The sequence below is a fragment of the Manis pentadactyla genome, chromosome 9, assembly GCF_030020395.1.
Source record: "Manis pentadactyla isolate mManPen7 chromosome 9, mManPen7.hap1, whole genome shotgun sequence".
Lineage (NCBI taxonomy): Eukaryota > Metazoa > Chordata > Mammalia > Pholidota > Manidae > Manis > Manis pentadactyla.
The window spans coordinates 51,918,157-51,937,078 of record NC_080027.1 but is presented as its reverse complement, the minus strand read 5'-3'; the positions used below and the strand labels follow the sequence as shown (position 1 = coordinate 51,937,078).

General features: G+C 33.1%; 1 protein-coding gene across 4 annotated transcripts in view; it reads right to left on the bottom strand.

Annotated features, from left to right (window-relative positions):
- USP47 (ubiquitin specific peptidase 47) overlaps window positions 1-18,922 on the bottom strand; it is a 139,164-nt gene that overhangs the window by 38,522 nt on the left and 81,720 nt on the right. For all 4 annotated transcript variants that reach the window (XM_036918024.2, XM_036918025.2, XM_036918027.2 and 1 more), the window contains 3 exons: window positions 4,367-4,462; window positions 4,138-4,290; window positions 1,760-1,927 (listed from right to left, as the gene is read on the bottom strand). In XM_036918024.2, the coding sequence (XP_036773919.1) occupies window positions 1,760-1,927; window positions 4,138-4,290; window positions 4,367-4,462 (417 nt within the window). The remainder of the gene's footprint in view (window positions 1-1,759; window positions 1,928-4,137; window positions 4,291-4,366; window positions 4,463-18,922) is intronic.

The window sequence follows — 18,922 nt, the reverse complement described above, 5'->3', positions numbered from 1 at the left end:
TTCAGATGGCTAACATCGCAGCACTATTTACAATAGCCAAGCAATGGAAGCAACCTAAGTGTCCATCAGTAGATGAATGCATAAAGAAGATGTGGTACATATACACGATGGAGTATTATTCAGCCATAAGAAGAAAACAAATTCTACCATTTGCAACAACATGGACGGAGCTAGAGGGTATTATGCTCAGTGAAATAAGACAAGCAGAGAAAAGACAAATATCAAATGATTTCACTCATATGTGGAGTATAAGAACAAAGAAAAACTGAAGGAACAAAACAGCAGCAGAATCACAGAACCCAAGAATGGACTAACAGTTACCAAAGGAAAAGGGACTGGAGAGAATGGGAGGGAAGGGAGGGATAAAGGTGGGGAAGAAGAAAGGGGGTATTACGATTAGCATGTATAATGTGGCAGGGGGAATTGGGAGGGCTGTGCAACACAGAGAAGACAAGTAGTGATTCTACAACATCTCACTACGCTGATGGACACTGACTGTAATGGGGTGTGTGTGGGGGGACTTGGTGAAGGGGAGAGCCTAGTAAAGATAATGTTCTTCATGTAATTGTAGATTAATGATAACAAAATAACAACAACAACAAAAAAACCTAGAGCCGACACCACACTTAATGGTGACAAACTGCACATTTTCCTCCTGAGACTGGGAACAAGGCAAGATGTCCTCTTATCACTCATATTCAACACTATGGGAAGTTCTACCTAGTGTATTAAGATGGAAAAAAAATAGATAAAATTGTCTAGGTAGGAAAACAGGTAAGGGGGCTGGATTTGGCTCTTGAGCCACAGTTTTCCAACCCTTGCTTGAATGCAATGTTGAACTTAGTATAAACTAAGTTATAATGTACTCATTACATTATTCATTATATAGCAAGTCATGATCATCTGCCTGCCTGAAAGAAGATAATTTAAAAAGATATAGGGTAGTGATGATGGTGGTAAAAATAATGGTCTTCATCCAAAAATAGATTTATGCAAGTGAAACTCCATGAAAAGCTCTATATTATTTAATAAAACTTGAGCTAGTGATCAGTCTTTGCACTAGGGATTATTTATACCATATTCAAGACATACGATCTGTAATTCTCCCCCTAGATAAAGCAGATTATATGAATATGAAAGAAACAGTTTGATGTAATCTTAAAGATCACTGACACTGTGACAAGAAAGATGACATCTTAGACATTACCAAGTCTTATACCCTTCAAATTATAATCCATGGAACTTTATTATTTTTTGAAGTGTCTTAAGGGCTGTCATGGGGGAGGGGAGAAGGACTGAGGGTTTTGGTTTTCTCTTACCTCAAAAGATCAGTTCTATTATTAATTTTTTCAAAAAGGGTTCCATAGCCAGAATTTGTTAAGCCAACAGATCCAGTCTAATACTTGCATTTTATTATATAAGAAAACTTTGATATGATGTACGACTAACAGGCTTGTAGCAACTTTCAAGGCAGAAATGGTTTCCTGACTACTAGGCAACCTTTCCATACCACAACACAGCTTGCTTACATAGGTACAGTTCGGCCTCCCAGAAGTTAATGCTCCCACCTATAGGTTGCCTTTGCTAGTTTAAGTATAGTCATATATATGCATAAAGAATAGTATCTTAGATAAAGTCTTTCAAAAATTGAACTTCTTTTAAAGAGAACTTTATCGGTCACAACAGCTATAGAATTACATGGCAGCTCAGAGACCACTTTATTCTCTGTTAACTAAAACCCACAAACTATAAAACGTACCTTTTCAAGTCCAGATTTTGAATTCTTCTCAGTTCCACTGTTACTTTCAAGGCAGATCCCTTCATCAACACCATCATCATTGGAGAAATCATTGCTCATTTGATCACTGTGACAACTGCCTTCATTTTCTGCTCCACTGTCAGTGCAACTTTCAGTCTGAGGAGATTTCTTAATAAAAAATAATTATCTTACAATTATAAGCTAAATAAAAGGTAAAATATATACTCAGTAAAACTTTTTACCTGTATGCTAACTTTTTCACATAATTTAAGATATTGTTAATAAAAATACTTAAAGTAAATCTATTTTCTCTTAAAAAGTGAGACCTTAAATAAAATTAAACAGAAGTATAATTTAAAGGCATTTCTATTAACTTCCTTAAAATTCTAATTTAACATGAGTGATTCAGAATTCTATTAAACCCCATTTATGTATTTATAGTTGCAAAGTAAAATATAAAATCAACATCTTTCACCAAAACATGTAAAAACAGAGAATTTAGTGCTAAAAATGAGCTTTTGTTTTCAAATCCCAAAAGAATATCATCTCTTTTCTTGAACAAAAAGTTCAATTTGGTTTATCACTATGCTATGGTATTACAGACAATTAAAGTAACACAAGACATTGTATTTATCCTTAGGAATTTTATACTCTTCTGTACAGGAGGTGGAAACGCAACAACAAAAAATCATACTTTTCCATGTTATGATTTAAAATCTTTCATAATAATTTAATTTGAAGACATCTACCTCTTAGGAATCCCCAAACAATTCTTTCCCCCTTTTCCTTTAGTGTAGTATTATATACATACCTAAAAATGTTTTATTTAAATAGTTAGAGAATTCTTCTGTAAGACGTAGGCTCTTGATATGTAAAGGCACTGCACAGAAAGTTCTTGAATTAACCAAGCAATATACAATGAGCACCACCTTTTGGCCGAGAACTTTGTTGTAGGGACTACATTTAACATACAGTCTTCATCCCTCAAGTAAGTCTAGTTCAAGGAAAAATGGAGGTGAAAACCAACTTCAGATCTCTACCCTATATCCAAAGAGATAATTTCTGAAACTCCTTTAACTAAGCTGAAACATCTCTTCTCCCAAGAAGTATACTTAGAACTTCAGAAACCTTTAAGTTTTGGAAGATTTCCTTGGAAAAGATATCCCTTTACAAGAAATACATTAGGAATATACAGAAGACTAATCTCATACTGATCTCTGAGTGGTAATTCTATAAAGATTTCGTCCCCTTTGAGTTTGGTATGCTTTGAGTAGATTTCCTAGCTTAAACACAATACTTGACATAGTACTTTAAATTAAATCTTTCAAAATGTTATCTGGTCATAGTTACCTTTCAGTGAATATCTACTTTATTGTAAGGTACTCTCTTCTTTAAAAGCTGTAAAAAGCAGTTATCCTCATTTTATAGACATGGCAAGAGAGGCTCTCCCATCACACAATACCTCTTAGTATTCAAGAGCACTAAATAAAACTTGCTGAATGTTTTAAATTATTTTTAAGCTTCTGAGAAAAGGCATTTTTATAAATAGTGATCAGTTCCTATCAGAAAAATGCCTCATGGCAGTTTTGAGACTAAAAATGATTTACCACACTGTAATAACTATATTAAGTAATTATAAATATTCCCCATAATGAATCAAGACAGTTTCTAAAAAAAAGAGACTGGGGCATTATGAATGCTGTACTGGATAAGGACAGAGGAACCAGGAAATCCAGGGAGGTCAGTAAGTGGAAGAAATTGATGAGCATTATCTACGTCCTTCAAAGTTCCATTCTCAAACTATTTAAATAGTTTTAATTTTAAAAAAACTTATTAAAAAAGGAAAACACAAAATGCTTTTAATTTCTAACTTTCCAACCTAGACAATTTAAAAGTTGACAAACTTTAATGAGAATAACCCAGAAACCTTAATCCTTAAAAAAGACACTGAAACAAATACAAGAAATTAAGGCCATACTACCATGTATGCCTGTTCATTCACTCATATATATTTGTTCTGTGCTGCCTATGTACCAGAAAAACAAGTACAGCCTACCTCTAGACTGGTTTCAATAACAAAGAAAAACATCACTCAAATTTAAGAAATAATTTGAATTTTATATCCTTTGTGTTTTCAAATATCATCATGTTATTCTGGTCAAACAAGACATGTGAAATACAATTTATGTTGGACAATTAAAGCTTATACAAAGCTATTTCTTTTTGTAGAATTGGCCTTAGAAAATAAGAAAAAGCTTCTATCAAGAAGACAGTTTAAACATCAGTGTTCAGATACCCCAAATAGTAGCTCTTTTAAACACATGACAGACCAAAATGGATTAATGAAAAAAATAACAAGAAAAAAATTAATGTTTTACCTCATCTTCAACATCAATAAATGTACTCATATCTAGCTCCTCAGGAAATGTCATCCGATCATTCAATTTAATCCTGTGCATGGTTGTATAATCAAAATCGAATCTTTTTAATTGTAAGGTCAGCAAATAAGGGAAATGCAAAAACCGAAGACCCTAAAAAAAGAGGGACCTATTGAATACTTGAATATTATCTCAGATAATTAAGTGTTAATTTCTACAAGGCATCTACCTTTCGTGCATCACACTTCTTTTTACAACGTTCACAAAAATACTGATTTGGGCCATCCAGGATCTCTGGCTGAATAAATGCATGTAATGCTTCTTCCTAGTTAGAAAAAATAATTGTTTTATAATTACTTAAAATATTATAATGTTAATGACAAAGCTGTGAATATACAAATACTATTACCAAAATATTTATAAGTAGAATGGCTAGAAAGTTAGTAACTCAAAGTGCAAAAAGGAAAAAAATAACAATAGCAAAATAGTATTATCATAAAAACTGAGTAAGAAAAAAAAAAAGACTTCATTTTGCATGAGCAGTATTTCCTAGTACTTCTTAGTATTGCCTTTCCTAGTATTGCACATTAGAGTTAGTCAATTCTACCTAATTTGTACTGACTTTACATTTTGACATTTGGCTAAATTATCTAACAAAAATCCTCAGTCTTTAGATTAAAAACCAATTCCATACTTCTTAGAAAAGCAGTTACATGTATCATTTCAATGTTCTTGTAAAAGGAGACATTTTTAACCGTATAGAATATAACACAGCACTCTGAAGAATCCACATTACCCATACATTAAAAAATCTAATAATCATCCTTAATTGATATATTTAAGTCAGTCAGTAATCCACCACTGTATTAGTTGTAAGGTCTGAAAAACACTGTGCAACTTTCTCACTGTTTGTCAGATACCACTCCATTTGAAAATGTATGAGAGCTCCTGGATTGTTCACCTAGTGGAACCATTTAGTTCTCTTTACAGCCTTAAGATAGAAGCAAGAAACTTAGTATGAATAGTGTTGAAGAACCAGTGGGCATAAACTTATTAATTTCTATTTTAATTTTTAATCACTGATATTTCACAAAAAAATAAATTTTAGTTAATACAGCATGTAAGCTTAGATTGCATAATCTCAACTTTGATTTGATGTCATCTCTTTTCTTCACACATAGTTTAAGCAGAGCTACTGGCAATATTTATTAAACAGAAAGAAAAAGAAATGGAATCATTAAAACAACATTTTCAACTGTTTTTCTTTTATCTGTCATAGAACAAGCTGTTACTCAAAAATTAAATAAAGAAGCCTGATATGGCAAAATGGACTTAGTTGTAAAATAGCTGGCAAAGCTTCTAAAACTACTACCCATGTATTGTTTGATATAGCTCATTTTGGAATAAGATAAAAAATATGGAGCGATATTCAAAATGCTTCTAACCTCATCTATCTCATATTTTCTTCTCTCAGATACGAGGAAGCACCAAGGGGTGGATGGAACCAAATAGCTGGGGTTTTTTTCCATGTGACTAAGTACTTTACAGGAGGTCACAGGAAAGGACACATTTGGAAAATGATTTTTTTCTCAAGCATCTTTTAAGCATGAAAAGGGCAAATCTTGTAAAAACATAAGAGAAAAGGATGAAATTTTCCTGAGTTTGATAACTGTTGTTTATGTAAGAATATTTTTAGTTCTTAAAAAGTCACATTGAAGTATTAAGAGGAAAAGCATGATGTGTAAGTCTTTCAAATGTTCAGAAAAATACATAATGATGTGCGGATGGGAGAATGATAAAGGTAGATTAAAAACCAATTCTATACTTAAGAGAAATCACATCTACAGCTTAACATAGACTGTTATGGAATGTGCTGAGCTTTCCAAATGGAAACTGAACTTGAAAAACATTCAGTATCTAAAAAATAATCAGAGCAGATGGGCAGTGAGAAAATTACGTAACTCAAATTCTACTTTACTAAACTGTTTGTATAGGTCTCTGGCTTATATAATTCATAGCTAGAGTTGTTTTATTTTGTTTTAACTCAGAAAACAGTGTAAAGAACATGAAGTTCCCATAAACTCTTTACTCAAACTCACCAACTTCTAACATTTTGCTACCTTTATCATTCTCCCATCTGTACATCGTTGTGCGTATTTCTGAACATTTGAAAGCAGCCTCTACCATCATGATTTTCCTCTAAATACTTCAATGTGACTTTCTAAGTAAAAGATATTCTTACATAAACAAGTTATCAAACTCAGGAAAATTTAATATTGATAAAGTATTTCTGTTAGTCTGTAATTCCAATTTTATCAATTATCCTAATAATGTCCTAATCCTAATAGTGCTTTTCTCTCCACCCAGTAAGAATTGAATCCAGAATCAGATTGCACCTGGCTGTCTCTTCAAACTCATTTTTTCTGGAACAGTTCTAAAGCCTTTCTTTCATGACATTACTATTTTTTGAAGAGGTGTTATTTTATAAAATGTCTGTAATTTGGGTTTGTCTGATGTTCCTTATGATTAGGTTTAGGTTACATATTCCTTACTAGACTACTAAAGTAATAATGTGCTGTCCTTCTAAAGCTATCAGTCACAGGCCATGATGTCCCTGACCTCCTTATTAGGAATATAAATTTTAATCACCTGGTCAAGGTGTTATCCAGTTTCTCCACTATAATCCTTTTTTTCCCCCTTACAGCTAATTAACAATCTGTAAGGAGACACTTGAGAGCCATGCAAAAATCCTGAGCCTTAACAAACTTTCCACCCTTAACTGAGCATCCACTAATGGATTTTTGCTTGAACCAAATTTTAACGTTTATGAGCCAACCTTAAACTTTTTCTTTTAATAGGCAATTTAAGCCCATTTATGTTTGGTATGATGATGTTTTGTTTCATTGAGTCACTACATTTAATTACTATACTAAGTAAAATTTGCTGTGTTCCTTTATGTGATATTCTTTGCTATTAAAAAATTTTTCTTTTGGTACTTAGGAAGGTTAATAATTTTGTTCTATAGTATTTATACTTTTGCTAGTGCCCTTAATCCTAACTTTCTTCCTTTTCCTTCTTCAATCTTTTAGTGTCTGGTCTGCCAGTTTTAAATGTCATCCTTTGTCTCCTACCTATTCAACAGTCTATGATCATATTCTATTTTCCCTTATTCTCCCCTTTCTCCTTTTTTTTCAGAGTGACATTCTTTGTACTTTGTCTAACATTTCATGCTATTTTTCTACCCATGTCCCCAATCTTGTTTTATTTAGTTCATAATTTTACAATATATTAAACGTCCACAGTCCTTTTGCTGAAGTGACCTCTTGGTTGGATGGAGCTCATCCTCTAAAAAACTCAGGTAGGGCTCATGAATACAATATTCAATACATTCTTCCATGTTCAAAAATTGATTTTTGAATACCACAATTGAAGGAAAACCTAGCTGGAATCAAATCCTTGGCCTGTACTTTCTTTTCTTGAAATTACTATTCTGTTGCTGTGAATTGCATGCTGTTCTCTTAAAAAATATGACAACAGCCCAATTTATCCTTAGATAGCTTGCTAAAATGTCTTGAAGTTGGTTGTTCCAGGTCAATTTTTTCAGGTACATGGTAGGGCCTTCAAAAAGTAGATATTTCCCTTTTCCCAGAAAGTTTTCCTGGATTACAGTTTATAATTTTGTTCCACTGTGCTGTGTTTATTCTTCACAGACCCCAATTATGTTGAACCTTCTTTGTTGGTCTTCCTTTATTTCCTCTCAGATCTTTTTCCTTCTGTGTCTCATTTTCATTCAATTTCTTCATAGGTATTTATTCCATTCTGCTCTCTTTTGAGCGTTTTATAATTTACTTTTCATTTCTAACATAATTTTGTCATCATCTTCAATTTATTTCCCGAGTTTAATCAACTCACATTGCGTTTCTTATTTTTTTATCCATTTCTCTTCTTAAATTGCTGGACACCAGGTTTTGTTTTGTTGAGAATATGTAGTTTAGAGTACTGTGTTATATTTTACTTTGTGGTTATTTTCTTTTTCTAGGGGGTGGGGCAGTGGGAAGGTTCATCAGGGGAAGTGCTTTAATACATATTTTCTGTTTTCTTCTAACAGTGGTACTGAGTAAGTTGTATTTTTCACCTTAGTCATTTTGTGGACAGAATTCTTTAGTCTGAAGAGTACCTTCTTTTGTCAACTTGGTCAAGTGCAGTTTCTTCAATGGATAATGGGAGAGAAACTGGTAATTTCTTGCATTTTATTACAGGACCCTTAATTTTTCTCTTTTTTTTTCTCTTCCCTATGACTCAGAGGCATTACACTTTATTTATCTTTATCTTTATTTATAATTATAAATAGGCCTTTCCCATGTATTCCTCCTTCAGAAACAAAATCCCTCTAAGGCTGCTGCTTCTAATTCTGCTCATTCTAAAACTACTTGCCTGTAGCTGGTGCTATAACCTATCAAGTCCCATTCTGTGTTCACTGTTTGGCACACACTGCTGTACTTTCTCTTTGAGGGTGTCTTTGTTTTGTTTAAATCCTTCAATCCCCTCTCCTCTGCTTCATAGAGTCTCTAAAGCTTCCCAATCCATACTCCATAACAGCAGAAGCTCTATTGGAACTTAGTGATTATTTTGATACTCAGGTAATTTGAAGTTCATGGCCTTCTGACTCCTAGTTTATACAGCAGGTATGGATTAGTTGCGTTTCATTTGTGTTCCTTTTAGTCTATGTTTTTTTTGGAGGATGTATGGAAATATGCAGATTCAGCCAGCCACCATTATCATTCAGACTCAGCAATCAGTTAAGCTGTATTAATTTTCTACAGCTCTTTTATTCACTTTTTACCAAGCTGTCACCAGGATAATTATAAATAAGATTAATCAGTTATAAAAATGAGCTTCAATTCACCCATTTATTCAAATGAATTATGTAAATTATGGGCTAATGTAATTATATATATTTATTTTCATTTAATGTGATGCATCAGATAACTAAAGATCATGCCACACTCTATTTTACATATTAAAAAAGTTAAGGATCATAAAAATAGAAAATACTGTAAACATTCTACCATTATTAATACAAATATACTACTTACCTTGAACTGTCCTCTTAAGGATGTTAAATTATTTGTGACATTGATATAATCCAACTATCTTCTTTAGATTTTCCACATTAGCCTTGGGATGACTACGACTGTTTTTCATAAGTCCAGAGTGATGATAATTTTACTTTCTAGAGCTTACATCTCCTCACATATTATAAAAATGTAACTGCATATTTTTTTCAACTGTAACTTTCAGGGCTCAAAGTAGAACATAAAGTTCTTATATCCTTAGTTCTCCAAATAAAAAAATAGTGGTTATCACAATTTTATAATGAAGAAAACCTAGGAACAGTACAATCAAAAGATATAACCAAAGAATGGTACTGCTTACAAATCCTCTCATTTCTTTTATCCTTAACCTATATATAAAATTCTTTATTATTCAATGTCTATTTTGAGTGGAGAAATGGATGCCAAAATATGTTATTTTATTTTGGAGACTGGACAAATGAAGTTGAGTCAGAACCACCAATGACAACAATTTCCTAACTGATTTTGATGTACTTAGCAATTCTGCACTATTGCTATGTAGTGACATATCTTCCCACAGATATACTCAACTGTCTCTCCCAGGATGTACACCTTAAGCTTTATTTTGTTTTGATTTTTAAGTAGGAAAAGAGCCCTAGATACTTTTACCTAAGCCATCCACTTTTTCTAATTCTAAATTTGAGATATTTGTAGATTCACATACGATTACAAGAAAAAATATAAAGCCCCTTGTACACTTTGCCCTGTTTCCCCTAAAGGTAATGTTTTGCAAAATTATAGTATAATAAATAATACAACCAGGATATTGACATTGATACAATCCAGTTATCTTATTCAGATTTTTCCAATTTTAAAGTACTTGTCTATGTGTGGATATTAAGTTCTATACAATTTTATCATCTATATACCTTCATGTTTAAATCACCACAGTCAAGAGACTGCGAACAGTTCCTACACCATAAGGATCCATCATGTTGCTCTTGAATAGTAACCACCTACCCATTCTTCCCCAACCTTACCAAATCTAAAGTTCTGGCAATGATTAGTCTGTCCTCAACTTCTAAAATTTTGTCATATATCAAAAATGTCATATAAATGGAATTACATCATATATAACCTTTTGGGCTAGGCTTTTTTCACTGAGCATAATTCCCTGAAAATTCAGATTCTTGTATGTATCAATAGTTTGTTCCTTTTTATTGCTGAGTAGTATTCTATGGTTTGTCTAAAGCACCATTTGCCAAACCATTCATTTGTTTAAGGACCTCTGGCCTGATTCCAGTTTGAGGATATTAAAAATAAAGACACTATGAACATTCATATATAGGTTTTGATATAAGCAAAAACAGTTTACAAAGTTTTCATTTCTCTGGGATAAATAACTCAGAGTACAATTGCTGGAGGTTCAGGATAATTGTATGTCTCAGTTTCATAAGAAACTGCCTGTGACATTTTACATTCCCAAGAATGGATGAGTGATTTTCTCCATATTGTTGCCAGCCTTTTTTTGTGCTACTGGTATTTTTTTATTTTAGCCCTTCTGTAGGTAGAGAGTGATGTCTTCACTGTGACTTGGGTTTGTATTTCCCTAGTGATGTGGAACATTTTTTTCCTGCATTTACCTGATATGTGGATATCCTCTTCAATGAAATGTTATGTCTTTTACCAACTGTCTACAGACTACATGTTTTTTTTTATTGTGTTTTGAGACTTTATATATTCTAGACAGTAGTTAGTCCTTTGTCAGATATGTTGTTTGCAAATATGTCCTCCCTGTCTGTAGCTTTTCTTATCTTCTTCACATAGGCTTGCAAATAGTGTTTTTATTTTTTAAAATTTTGATGAGATCCAATTTATCCCTTTGGGGGTTGTGCTTTTGGTATCAAATCCTAGATCTGGAAATTTTTTTTCCCTATGGACTTTTTACCTATAAGTTTATACTTTACATTTTATGTTTAAGTCTATTGTCCATCTTGAGTTAATTTTTGTACAAGGTATGAGGTTAAGTAGAGGTTCACTTTTGTGGATATGGATGCCCAATTGTTCCACCACCATTTGTTGAAAAGACCATCCTTCCTCTATTGAGTCGCTTTTGTGCCTCTCTCAAAAATTAGTTTGGCACATTTGTGTGGATCTATTATTTCTGGGTTTTCTATTCTGTCTGGCTATTTGTCCACCAATACCACAGTCTTAATTACTGTGTTATACAGTAAGTCTTGAAATCAGGCAGACTTTTTTCTCCCACTTTTTCTTCTCCAAAATTCTTTTAACAATTCTAGCTATTTTAGTTGCTACATGAACTTTAGAAAAAGCTTCTGTGTATCACTTTAAAATCTTGCCAGATTTTGAAAGAAAATGCATTAAAACTATATAATCTTGGGAAGAATTGACATGTTTAGTATATTGAACCTTCCAATCAATGAACATGGTATACCTCTCCACACTTAATTTAGGTACTCTTCTCACAATTTGCAGATTCCAACATATAGACCTAGTAATTATTTTGTTCCATTTACACCTAAAGCTTTTTTTCTCACATTTGTAAATAGTATTTTATTTTGAATTTCACTTTCCACATGTTCTTTGCTAGTATTCTGCAAAACAATTCATTTTTGTATATTTACCTAATATCCTGTTATCTTGATAAACTCACTTACTAGTTCTAGTATTTTTGTGGGGATTTTTTTTGTAGATGCCTTGGGATTTTCTACATAAAAATCATGTTATCCTAAAAGGGGTGGGGGATATTTTTGTTTTTCTTTTAATTGGTATGCTTTTTATTTCCTCTTCTTGTCTTACTGTGTGGCTAGAACTTCTGATACTATATTAAATAAGACTGGTGAGAGCAGACATCCTGGCCTATGCAAGCTTGACATTGTAAGGGGAAAGCACTCAGTCTCTCACCATGAAGTATTATATTAGCTGTAGGTTTTTTGAATACGTTCTTTATCAATTTGATAAAATTACCTTCTATTCCTACTTTTCTGAGTTTTCATCATGAGTGGATACTGAATTTTGACAAATGCTTTTTCTGAGTCAACTGATATAATCATGTGAATTTTCTTCTTTTGCAAATTAACATGGCAGATTATACTGATTGATTTTTAATACTGGCCAGCTTTCCTGAAATGAACTCTACTTGGTCATGGCATGTAACTCTTTTTATATATTATTTAATTCTATCTGCTAATATTTTGGTAAGGATTTCCCCATCTATTTGCACTAATGATATTGGCTTCATCATAGGTTTTTTTCTCTTTTAACTATGTTTGGTTTAGCATCAGAATAAGAAAAACTAGCTTCGTAGAATAAATTAGGAAAGATTTCCCTCAATTTCTACCTTTTGGAAGAGATTATGTCTAACTGGTTTTTGTTGTTCTAAAATGTTTGGTATACTTCTCCAGTGAAACCACCCCAATTTAGAGATTTCCTTTCTGAGGGATTTTTAATTATGAATTTAATACCTTAACAGTTATAGGGTTATTCAAATTATTTAATTCATACTGAATGAGTTGTAGTTTGTACTTTTTAAGGTATTGGTTCATTTCATCCAAATAATAAAAAATGTGTGTGTGCAGAGTTGTTTCACTGTAGTGCCTTACTCTCCTTTTGAATATGTAAGATCTGTAGTGGTATTCTTTTCATTCCTAATATTAGAAATTTTTGCCTTTTTTGTTTTACCTGCCAGCCCTGCTATAGGTTTGTCAACTCTATTGATCTTTTCAAAGAATTAGCTGTTTTATTGATTTTCTCTATTTTTCTGTTTTCAATTTCACTGATTTCTGCTTTCTTCTTTATTATGACCTTTGTTCTGCTTGCTATGGATTTCTTTAACTTTTCTTTTTCCAGGATAGGTGGAGCTTATTGACTCAAAACTTCCTCTTTTCACTAATGTAAACATTTTACTAAAGGTCAGCATTTAATACTCTTAAGATTCCTCTCAGTATTGCTTCAGATATGCCTCACAATTTTTCATATATTTTCATTTTCATTCAGTTCAAATTAATTTTATTTCCCTTGAGACTTCCTCATTGATTCAGGGATTATTAGAAGTGTGTTGTTTATTTTTCAAACATTTGGCAATTTTCTGGTTTCCTTTTGTTACTGATTTCTAATTAGATTCCATTGTATTTGGGAAGAACACTCTAATTTTAATTCTTTTAAAATTTGCTGACATTTGTTTTGTGGTCCAGAGTATGCTGTATCCTGGTATATAGTCCACAGGGATTTGAAAAGGATATGTATTCTGCTCTTGTTGAGTGGAGCATTTTATGTCTATTAGATCCTATTGGTTGAAGGTGTTGAGTTCTACATCATTGTTAATTTTCTGCCTAGAGGTTCTTCTACCTACTAACTATTGAGAGGGATTTTGAAGTCCCCCAACTATAACTGTAGATTTGACAATTTCTCCTTTCATTTTGGACAATTTGCTTCATGTTTTGTAGCTCTGTTCTTTGGTACATACACACTTAGGATTGCTGTCTTGATGAATTGGCCCTTTTATTATTATAAAATGACTCTGTCTCTAGTAATTTTCTTTGCTCTGAAGTCTACTTTATTTGATATTAGTATAACCATTCCTCATTTCGCTTAGTATTTACATTGATATATCATTTTCTATCCCTTTACTTTCAGCCTGTGTATACTAATACATTTGAAGGGATTATTTGTAGATAGCATGCTATCTGCTATTGGGTCATATTTTTAAAATCTGTATGTTGATCTCTGCCTATTAGTTGGTAGACTTAGACCATTTATATTTAGTTTTTTTTTTCTTCTCTTACTTTCCCAAACATTTTTTAAAAATTCTATTTTGATTTATCTGTAGTGTTTTGGAGTATCATCTTTTTCAGTGATTTCTCTAAGTATATTAAATACACATACTTATTTACTGGTGCCATCCTTTCACCAGTTCAAGTGCACATAGAAACTATACCTCCCTTTATGGTTTTTTATCCTCTCCCATTTGTAATAAATCTGGTTGAGCCCATCAAACATAATTTAGAAAACTCGGGAGAAGGAAAGCCTATTGTATTTACCCAAATTTTTAGCTTACATTTTCTTCCTTTATTTCTAATATTCCAGGAGGTCTTCCTTTTATCATTTCCTTTTTCAGTTTAGAGCATTTTATTAGGTATTTTTTAAAGATAGGTTTTCTGGTGACAAATTCTCTTTAGTGTTTCCTCATCCAAGAATGTCTTGATTTCCCCTTCATTCCTAAAGACTATTTTCATTGGCTGTTGAGACTTTAGTTGACATTTCTTTCCTTTCAATACTTGAAAAGTATGCAGCTTCCTTCTGGCTTCCACAGTTTTTTATAATAAATCTGCTTATGAGATATAAGAGTGATTTTAGCCTGTAAGAAAAGGTGCCTCTCCTTACTCATGTTTTCAAGGTATTTTCTTTGCCTTTAGTTTTTCAGAAATTTGACTATAATTGGACTTATGTATAATGATTTAGGCTTACCCTGTTTGGGATTTGCTCAGCTTCTTGGATCTATAAAGTTTATGTTTTGGCCAAATTTGAGGATTTTCAGCCATTATTAAAAAATTTCTTCGTTTATTTTTTCAAGTATTCTTTCAGCCCTGCCTTCTTTTTCCTTTCTTTCCAGGAAGCCAATGACACAAAAGTTAGATCTTTTATTATAGTCCTGCAGGTCCTGTGGACATTTTTTATTTTCCACAGTCTATTTTCTCTCTGCTGTTTAGACTGGGCAATTTCTATTGTTCTTTCTTCAAGTTCACTGATTCTTTCCACTATCTCTTCCATTCTGCAGCTGAACCTATCCATCAAGTTTTTAATTTTGATTATTGAATTTTTCAGTTCTAAATTCCCATTTATTTCGTTATTATCTGTTATTTCTTCCCTGAAACTTTCTATTTTCTATTTGTTTCCAGTGGGTTTGCGATCTCTCACTGAAATATTTCTATGATGGCTACTTTAAAATATTTGTCAGATAATTTGAACATCTGTCATTTCCGTGTTGGCATCTATTGATTCTCTCTCCTTTCATTCAAAATGAGATTTTTCCCGATTCTTAGGATGTAGAGTGATTTTTTTTATTGAAACCTGGACATTTGGGAATTACGTTATGAGATTCTGGACCTTACTTAAATCTTCTATTTTGGTTGGCTTCCTCTGCAACTGCTCCAGCTGGAGAAAAGGCCCCCTGCTCCTTACTGCCAGGTGGGAGTAGAAGACTAGATTTCCCACTTGGCCGTTGTTGACACCGAGGTGAGGAGGAGCTCCTTATTACTTCTGGGCAAGGGCATTTATCCTGGCTGTTCGGTAGGCCTCTGCTGTATCACCTAGGCAGTGAGGGGAAGGTATATTTCATTACTATTCCCCTTGCGGCCTCCACTGACACCACAGATGGGAGGGGGCTAGCCTCCTTACCACTCAGAGATGAGAAATGTCCTGACTCTCAATTAGGCCTCTTCTGACACCACTTCAGTGGAGAGGGAAAGGAGTATCTCCTTAATGTTAGGTGGGGGTAAAAGGCCAGCTTCACCCCAGGGTGTCTAATGACAGCAAACTAGGGGAATAAGAGGAGGGTAGTGGAGATGTCTGTTACTGCCCAGCAGGTATGAAACTCCTGGCATCCTACTCAGCCTTCTCTGAAACCACGCAGGGGCTTTGGAGAGGCTTGTTAGAGCTGCATGAGGGTGGAAGTCTAGGCTCCCTATGCAGCCTTGGAAGGCATGAGTTGGGCCACAGTATTTCTGTAATGTTTAGCTAGAGCAGAGCAGTTATGTAAAAGTTTTCTGCCTTACTAGGCTGTCCCCTTTTTGGGCTTGTGGCTAAAAAAAGCAGGCTTTTTAGTCTGTGCCTGTTGCTGTTTCAGGCTGCCAGCTTCTTCAGCTCCAAGTTTGGGATATTAGGCAAAAAGAAAACCCAGGGAACTCACCCTATGTCATTCCTTGAGTCCTGAGGTCCCTAGTCTTTATGACTTTTCTCCACCTTTCAGAGTCTTCTTATGTTTATTTTATACATAATGTTCAAGATTTTCAGTTGTTTTAGCAGGAGGACTAGGGCAATGTACATTTACTCCATCTTCCTGAGAGCAGAAGTCCCCACTTTTTAAACTGGTTCCCACTATGTCCAACCATACAAATTCCTGAAAAAATGAGGGTAGAGTCTGTGGAAGACATTTTTCTTTATGTAATGCTTACAAATTTGGACCACTCCACCATACAAATGAGTTATGTGGCCAAGCCAGCCAGATAAAAATGTCCAAATTACCCATTAAATCAGGGCAGAACTTACGATATAACCTTGTATACACTAAACACTTGAAACACTTATGAATTTAACAATTTTCCATTCAAAACTTTAAAATAATCATTAAACTTTGCTTAGGGAACAAAACTTTTACATAACCTGATCTTTACAAAACACTATATGGAATTATATAACTAAACCCAATTTCAGACTTTTGAACACATTTTGTCATAATAAACAGATATTTAAATAACTTACCCAATAATAGAATAAAACTATCCTATCAGAAAATGGCCTAGAACAGTGCCTGCCACAGAGTAGTCAACTCAATAAAATATGTTTTATGACAAAAGAAACCCATAAAAAGATAGTGTCTAAAATTTTACTGTTAAATCGAAAAGCTCTTCCTTGGTTAGCATCAAATAAGGCCATGCCACTTTTTGCTTAATTTATGAAATATGACTTCATAATTAGCCAATAAAAATTCTATTTCCCATGTATCATTAGAATGTATTTAGTACTATCTCTTTGTAATAATACATCCTTGAATATGCTTGGCAATAGCAGAGTCAAGATTTCTTTGATTATGAAATTCAGTGAGATTGTTTTTTATATGGACAGCTCTAATCAGTGAAAATAAAAGGTTCTAATTAATCAATTATTAAGAATGAGATTTTTAAAAGACTAATACAAGCAATTTTCACCTGTTACTAATTTTTCAGGATTAATAACAAAGCATGTAAAATAATGGGAAATTATAACACATAGTTTAGTACTCTCACTCCCCCTCAAAATCCAAAGGACATAAATGTTAATGTAACAAAGCAGAGCCATCCTTCAAGTCACCTTAATTTAATGCAGAGCTTCCCAAAATATGTTCCTCAGAATCCTAGTGTCCCTTGAAATATTAACTATGTCCCGCACAGAAAGAAAATGCTAGGTTAAACACAGTGACACGAACTTCTCTACAACAGGAGTCCCCACAGCTTATTTAACATGAAATATGCATTGTAAACTGCCCAAAGAAGATTATAATTACACAGTTGCCCAAATTTACCTAATCAAAGAAGCATTCTCCAAAACTTCTATTAAATTCCGTTGGAGACTAGTGTTGAACAGAAATCAGTATGGGAGAGAGAGAGAGTGGTAGAAGAGCCTTTAAATACTGATTCCCACTCCCTACTTGGCCAGCTAAGATGAAGACCAGAAATTTAATAAATATCAGTTGTAATAACTAAAATGTAATTCAATAAAGAAAATATTATGATGAAAAGCTTTTTAAAAATTGTGATCCACAGCACTCATTAAAAAAAGTGTGCTATTAATCATGCTAAAAATGATTAAAAATTGATTATAGATGTTAAATGAAAAGTTAGCTAAGTGCTAATTCCATTCATATTTTAATCTTAAATATTATTATCTCCAGAGATGAAACAACTCTAGAAACTGGATGTTTCAGATGAAGGTGTAAAAAAAAACATGAATTTTTAACATAACTTCACACTTAATTGTTTGAAATTAAACATCAGGTGTTAACTTTACTATATACACATATCTATAATATTGTGGCTCACTGAATTGTACAATAAACAGAATGTATAACCATCAATGTTGTGTGTGTATGTACGTACATGTGTGTATGTGTGTATTTTCATGTATTCATGTGTGTGTGTATACCCAGTTAAAACAAAAATACCAGAGTCCACTAATAATAGCAGGAAAATAAATTTTAAATGAGTTCAATTCAAATTAAAGCCAAATATTATGTATAATCTGAATAAGATATTTTATAATGCTTGTTTTAACTAGAACTTGACAATCCACATTTGTAATAAATCCTTTTCAAAACATGTAGAATTAACAAAATACACAATGGCAACAGTGATATAAAACTAACTTTAGATGCTGTGTGATGTTTTCTGTGGATTAAGATGTGTAAATTATAGATTTTGAACTCAGAAAAAACGATGGAAAATCACTTACCTCTAAGTAAAGTTCTCTGAAGGCAGTATCTTCCTTAGAACTCCTATCTTGGGTAGTTCACCTGCTATAATTTCCCACAAAAGATTCCAGCAAAGTCTAGGAAGTTTTAAGTTCCCTTCTGCAAGCCCTATCAGCGCATGTGTGTTATAAACTTGCTCACATACTGCTTCATTGCTGTAACTTTCAATTCCCACTGAATCACACCACCCTACCACCACCACCTGTGTATCAATGGAGGATACTACCTTTGGAGATTCCATTTTATAAATGTGTTTTTTTCACTTCTCCAAAAAACTTCCAAACTGCTCCAGTGCTATGCCTACCGTGCATTTATGAGAGTGGTGGCAATTCAGCAGGTAAAAAAATAATGACAAAGATTTAGCTAAGCAATTATACTTGCTGAATATTCAAATGTAAGATTCTAACATAACAACACAAATAAACTAGCTTCCTCAATATTCAATTAATATATAAGAAACTAAACT